The 6,785-nt window shown below is 63.5% G+C and overlaps 1 protein-coding gene across 1 annotated transcript in view; it reads left to right on the top strand.

The window, feature by feature from the left end:
* The first annotated feature begins 956 nt into the window (after positions 1-956).
* NCS1 (neuronal calcium sensor 1) overlaps positions 957-6,785 on the top strand; it is a 42,974-nt gene continuing 37,145 nt past the window's right edge. Inside the window, exon 1 of the mRNA XM_054584226.1 lies at positions 957-1,067. Within this exon, the coding sequence (XP_054440201.1) occupies positions 1,004-1,067 (64 nt within the window). The 5' untranslated portion in view covers positions 957-1,003. The remainder of the gene's footprint in view (positions 1,068-6,785) is intronic.

Here is a 6,785-nt window from a genome sequence, read left to right as displayed (position 1 = left end):
TGGGCCCAGGCCCCCTTCCCTTCTCCAGGTTTTCTGGACCTTGGTCAGTTTCCCAACCACCCACCTCCCTCCCCCGGGGCTTGGAGGTCACCTTCTCCGAGGCTGTGGTATGTGCCCCCACCGTAATATGTGACATCCTGCAGAGCAGTGCCCTCCCCCGTCCCTACCCCCCGTTCTCCTGTCCCGTTCACTGCTGTGTCCCCAGCGCCCAACTAATCCGTGTCGAATGAATGAATTTCGCCAGGCAGACACTTGGCCTCATTCACGCCAGATCTTCAGGGCCCGGCCCGCTCCTTGGTGTGTGTGTGGCGGGAGGGGGGCCCTCTGGAGCGCTCGAGACCGATTCAAGGTGGGTGGCGGGGTCACCTCCCGCTTCGGGCCCGGGACGCGATGAGGCAAGGGGGAGCCCCTCGGTCGCCTCGGCTTGGCGCTCACGGAGCTGAGGTTCCGCGGGCGCAGGCCCGGTGGGGCGGGTGCGGGGCGGGAGGTGGTGCCGGGCGCTGAGTGGCGGCTCCGGGTCCACCCCTGGCGCGCTGGTGCGGGCGGGAGGCGGGAGGCGGGAGGCGGGAGGCGGGGAGCGCAGGGGCGGCGGCGCAGGGAGCGCAGCAGCGAGCATGTGCCGCGGAGCCCAGTAACCAGGGACGACCGGGCAACACCGCGGCCGCGCCGGCGCCTAGCCCAGCGCAGCTCGCGCCGCGGCGCTCAGAGAGGGCGGCGGCCGACGGCCGGGCCTGCCCAGCGGCTGCCCCGCGTCCCGGGCCCCGCGCCGCGCCCAGGGCGGCTGAGGCGCCGCCAGCCGCGCAGCGCAGCGCGCCGGAGCCCCGCGCCCGGGCCGCGCGGGCACGGCTCAGACAAAGGCGCGGCCCGGGCCCGGCCCAGCCCGGCCCGCCGGCCTCCGCGCGCCCCGCCCCGCCCCGGCCGCCCCGGCCCGCGCCCGCCGAGCCGCTCCCGCTGGGCGTCCCGCCCGGGTCCGGCCCGGGGGCGGGGGCCGCGGCCGCCGAGGATGGGGAAATCCAACAGCAAGTTGAAGCCCGAAGTTGTGGAGGAGCTGACCAGGAAAACCTACTGTGAGTGCGCGCCCGGGACCCCCGCCCAGCGCCCCAGCCCCCTCCCCCACGTCCCGTCTCCCCAAACCCTTCGTCCTGGCTCCGGGTCCGCTCCCCACACCGTCAACGCCGCAACCCTCCCTCGGTCGTTTCCTGCCCTGCCTTCGCCGCGGCCCCAACCGCACACCTAGCCCTTTTGTTCTAGGGCATCTAGCCCCCACGCCCGGGCGTGTGTCATCTGTCAGGGAGCGCGGGGCCACCTCCTGGCCCGGAGGGAAAGCCCCAGTGCACCCGCAGCCCCCTCTGGCGCTGTCGAAGCGGGCAGGGGTGCTCCTGGGCCGGGGGCGGTGGTCCCGGCAGGGGGCGCCCAGTTGCGAGGTGGTTCCGGCTGCGGGGAACCGACAGGCACAAGCGTGGCGGGCGGGTGATTCATGCATCACGATGCCACTGCTGCCGCCGCCGCCGCCGCCGCCGCCGCTGCTGCGAGGATGGCCTGTCGCCCCCTCCCTGGCCCCGATCGTGAATGTGTCGGGGGTGGTGGCGAGACTTGTCAGAGACTCGTGGCAGCGGGGGCGGCCAAGGGTCCCGGGCGCCCTGCTGTATTTGTGCGCTGACTTCTCTGGCTCCCACGTCAGCCTTCCCCCTCTGTCTCTGTGTGCCACACCGGGAAATGGGCTTACGCAGCCGGGGGTGATCTGGTCATCTCATCACTGAACCCCCTGGGGGCCGTCCTGGGGGCAGTCTGTCAGCGTCAGATTCTCTAGGTCTGCCCCAGCGCGACGCCCCACGCCCCAACTCCACAGGCCCCTCGCACCTCCGGTTTCTCCAGACCACACTCCTCTCTTGCGGCAGCCTCCTGGGAAGTGCTCGGCAGGCTAGGGGCTGATGGCACTGGGTCCTGGCCCACCCATTTTCCTTTTGGGGGATGGGACGAGGGACAGCGCATCCTCTGGTAGGGCTTCTGCCCGTACGTGTGACTTGGAAGGGGGCTGTGGCCCTGGTCTTGGGTTGGAATTCAGAGCCCAGCCCAGCCCCTGTGCACCCTCCCTGGGTCAGCCGATTGACTGCCAGCCCCGTGTGCGGATGGAGGCTTGGGAGGCAGGTTCTGATGGTGCATTGCACAACCCCTGCTCCCCGCCCCCTCTATGCACATGCACTCCCTGGGTCTTCCGGGCACATTTGCAGGTCTGCCCAAGCCCAAGCTTCAGCCCCGTGCCCCTGGCCCCCATGTGCTTGGAACAAAGGGGGCTTTCCTGAGTGGGCGCTGGTATGCTGAGAGGTCCTGGCCCTTCCCCCGTGGAATTCTGCAGCAGGGAGCTCGTAACCCTGGGAGTCGCTCCTCGAACGAACGGGTGAGGCCTGGAGCGAGGACCAGGGGCTCCTTCCTTGCTGCCCTTAACCCTCTCGCCAAGGTGGGTGGGTGGGCCTTCCCTGTTTGGCTGCTGTTTTGTGAGATTTGCTTGCTGGGCCTTCCTTCAGGCTCGGTCCAGATGTGGCCCATGCCGTCAGCAGGCGGGCTGCAGGGGGCACTCCCCGGGCTCCTGTGCTCAGGGAGGCGGAGGGCACGGTGGGCTTTGCTGGGAGGCCTGGGCTTGGGCTGCAGCGGGGGTCTCCCTCCTGGTGGGGCAGGGGAGCCGCCTGTGAGCCAAATGAAGCCAGGCTTTCTGCTCATTGGGCACGGCACAGGTCGAGCTCTTTGCACTGTTAACGCATAGAATCCTTGCAACAGCCCTAGGCATGGGGGGCATTGTTACGATCCCACTTACAGATGGGGAAACTATGGTTCCCCCAGGTGAACGGCAGGCCCAGGATCCCACGGCCAGCCCTGAGGCGGGGTCAGGGCTTGAACTCCAGGCCTGTCTGTTCCCAGAGTTATGTCCAGTGCTCACACCTAGAAGTTGGTTGGGCAGCGGGGGGCGGGGGGGGGGGGTCTTCTCTTCTATGTGTCCCTTTTTGGTTACTGCTCTGAGCCACGGTGGTGGCTTCAGCCTGGGAAGGGGCCTTGGCAGTCATTTGGCCTCCTCCCCTTCTTCTAGGCACATCCATCAACTTTGGGAGAAGTTGAGTCAACAAGGCTCTGTTAGGAACTGGCCTGGGGGTGCGGGGCTGGGCTATTTTTAAAGGCCTTTGGAGACAGGGAATAGTTTCTATCAGGAGAGAGTGAGCCGGGTTCCCTTCCTAGACTCCTTATTAGGGGTGGTGTGGTGGTGAGTTCCCTGCCGCCCGTGTGTCCCTTGCTGACGCCAGCCCCCTTGGCGCAGGCCCTCGTCTGTTTGGTTGTGTTGGCACTGACCAGGTCCGCAGGTATTTGTTGAATGGGAGGCCTCCCGGCAGGAAGAACAGAGACAGCCTCCAGCTGGTTCTGTGGCCCCAGGCAGGCTTCCTTCTGCGGAGGAGCAGAGCCTCTGCTCCTTGTTCAGGGGACGGTGTGCAGGGGGTCGGGAGAGGAGCGAGCAGGAGGAAGTCTTGAATGTCCGAATCCCCTGAGAGCTTGTTAAATGCCAAGATGTCTGGGTCGGGTGGCCCACCCAGCCTTCTGATTCTTCAGATCTGGTCCGTGCCCAGGAACGTGCCTCCTTGACAGGTCTTTGTCCTGTAGATCTTGGTTTCGAGGGGCCCCAGCTGAAGACCCACAGCTGGTTCGGGGGGCCTGGCGTATGTCAGCATCACCTGGTGTCCGAGCCTGGAGGGAGTCGCCTGACTCAGTCCTGGCTCCCACCCTCAGCGGTGATCTCCTGCCTCTGGGAAAGGCTGTCCCACTGGCCTGTGTGTGTGTGAGGAAGCAGGGGACGGTCTAAAAGCTCCAGCTGTGTGGTCCTTGCTAGACACACCTGGACTCAGCTTGGCCGCGGCCCTCTGTCTTTCGGGCTTAGCACTTCCGGGCAGAATTCTCCCTCCTCTGCAGATGAGATGTTGTAAGTCATCAGCGCATCGTAACCTAACCAGTCCTGCCCCTCCCCGGCACGGGTCGCATCCAGCAGCAACAGGAGGTTCCAGAGAGGTGGAGCCCCCGCCCAGCGGAGGCTCAGAGCAGCAGCCAGTGTGGCCCAAAGGCGGCTCCTTTTGAGGTCTGGCCCACTTCCTCCCACCTTGTCGGTGAGACTGCCGTCATCCCTGTGTGCCCGGACTGTGGGACAGGCCGGCCGCTCACTTAACAGAGCCTCGGTTTCCTCATCTGCAGAATGGGCGTGCTCGTGGTGCCTGACTCCTGGGGTATATAGGCGTCGACAGGATAATTCACGGACAGCCTCCTAAGTGGCAGAGGGCAAGGAGCCACCCGTGACGCGTGGCAAACACTTGTCAAGGATGCGAGGAGGCATGTGAGTGATTGTTATGAATATTGTCGTTTTGACAACACAGTTCTACTTCATCATGAACTGGCCTTCAGTATATCTTGTGGATGAGTTCACTGGTCCCCCCGGTCCCGAGGAGCGCCTCCCCCTGGCCCTGCAGGGTCTCTGTGCCGGACACATACAGGAAGCTGGGCTCTTCAGTTTGCCCGAATCTTAGCAGGATCCAGTTTTATTCGCCGCCATCCGCCCCCCACCCCCCCGCCCCCCCGCCCCCCTGGTACTTGTTAATTTTTAGGCTGCCCTGACCTACCTGTCACTGACTGCCCGGGCACAGCTATAGAGATGTGACAAGAGAGATGTCATCCTGCCCTCAGGCAGTAACCAGCCAGGTAGACCGAAAAAACGAGCCGGAGGGCCGCTGGCCGAGCTGCATCTGTTTCGAGGCTTCTGGGCCCCAGTCAGCGCCCCCAGGAGACAGAAACCCCCACCCACACTCTCTTCCTCCCCCTCCCCCCGTGGTGCTCATGGTACTCCTCAGGGACCCTCTGGCCAGGGCTCCGAGGAGGCTGCCTCCTCCTTGTTGCTCTGGGGCGGCCCAGGCCCTGTCTTGACCTTGTCTGCCAACCTTGAGTCTCTTTGGCCTTTTTCCTGGTGCCCGGCACGGTGCCCGGCACACGCAGCTTGTAGAGGCGACGAGTGTTGTCCTTAGCCGGCAGCTAAGGCCTCTGCGCCCCAGAGCAGAGAAGGGGACCCCTGCCGGGGTCGGGAATCAGGTTAGAGATGCTGGGTGTCACTGGTTGAGCTCTAGGGTCTCTTGGGCTTTGGGAGGGGTCCCGCAAAGGCCCCCCCCACGCAGGATAAGGAATATTCTCTGATCACCGTTCCCTCCCCACAACTCTGCTCCACCTGAGGGGATGAGACGCTGCCTTGGCGGGAGGCTGAGCCAGGCCCCCATCTTGGAGTTGGGGTGCGGAGGGCCCCACAACCATGTGTTTTTTTGAAGGTGTGGCCTATTTTCTTCCAGCTTGTTGGGGAAGCCAGGGAGCCAGGGCGAAGCCCTCCGGGAGAGGGAAGGCCTGGGGGCAGGAGGTGGCGCCTGCCCTCCCCGCAGGTCCTGTGTACGGGGGGTAGGACATGGGAGGCTGCTTCCTGTCTCCAGGGGGCTCAGCAGAGCAGCAGCAAGAGGAATCGCAGTTAGACTCTAACACTAAGCTGGGCAAGAAACCTCAAGTCTGTTGTCAGGAAAGCTCTCCATATTCTGGAGATTGGGGCAGGGTCCTTCCTACTCAGGGTCTGTGACCTCGGGCAGGTCACTAACCCTCTCTAAGCACCGTTTGGCTCCTCTGTAATCCATGGTCACGTGACTCCAGGGAGCCAAATCGGGGAGGGCTGTGAGGTGCAGGGTGTGGGACAGAAACGGCCTGGGGACTGCTTGGCACCAGCCTCCGGGACGGAAGGAGGCCTCGGTGGCCAGGTGGGCAGGACTCTGGCGCTATCCTTGGGCAAGCCCTGTCCACGGAGCTCCCCTCGCCTTTTCTGCAAAATGGGGGTGTATCGGGGAACCCCAAAGATGGGGAGGATTTGGGGCACGTGAAAGGTTTAGCATAGTGCCTGGTTCTGAGGGGACCCTTTAACCTCTTCTGGTGGCAAGTGGCTTTAGGATGCCAGTCCTCTGTCCTCCAGAGCAGAACGGGCTGTGTGGGCCTCCATCCTGACCCCTTCCTTGTAGAGAGAAGCAGAGGAGGCCAGAGAGCGGCCGGGACCACAGAGCCAGCTCACTGCGTCCTGGCTCTTTCTCCCACCCCCAGCTCTACACTGCATGTGACCTGGCTCCTTCTGTCCCCTCCCCCACCCCAGAGAGTCCTGGCCTCTCGCATCTCACAGTGTCGGGTAAAAGCACTTTCTCCTGGCCCGGCCTTGGGACTGGACCGAGCGTCCTCTGCTCCCAAGGCCCTCGGGGGCAGGCTGAGGGCAGTGGGAGGTGCAGCCGGCCGCCCGCTGGGCCCGGCTCACGTCACCCCCCACCGGCGTCCCGTAGGAAGGGATTTGGACATTTTTCGAGAGGGGGGCACACGGACGGAGGTGGTGGAGACCTGTTAGGTTGGGATTTGGAGGTCGTTTTTGCCTCTAGTCCAAAGGATGGATTGGAGCAGAGGGCTGTCGTCAAGTCCAGGGGATCGCGGTGTCAGTGTGTGTGACATCAAGGACAGAGGCTGAGCATATTTAGGAGGAAGATGAAACAGGACTTGATATATAGAATTCATTATCTTGTATATTTGAGATTATATATTCTTTATCGCCTAATTTATGAAAATCTGACAATTGTGAGCCTTACCCATTCTTCTAAAAAATGATTTTTAAGGGGTGCCTCAGAGGAATGCAACATTTCATTTAATCACCTGCCATTGGACAGGATGTTGCTTTTATTATGTAAACCATGTTGGGA

Source organism: Pteronotus mesoamericanus, unplaced genomic scaffold, assembly GCF_021234165.1.
Source record: "Pteronotus mesoamericanus isolate MK-2021 breed Mesoamerican mustached bat unplaced genomic scaffold, CSHL_Meso_final contig_78, whole genome shotgun sequence".
Classification (NCBI taxonomy): Eukaryota; Metazoa; Chordata; class Mammalia; order Chiroptera; family Mormoopidae; genus Pteronotus; species Pteronotus mesoamericanus.
This window is presented reverse-complemented; position numbering and strand designations above follow the sequence as displayed.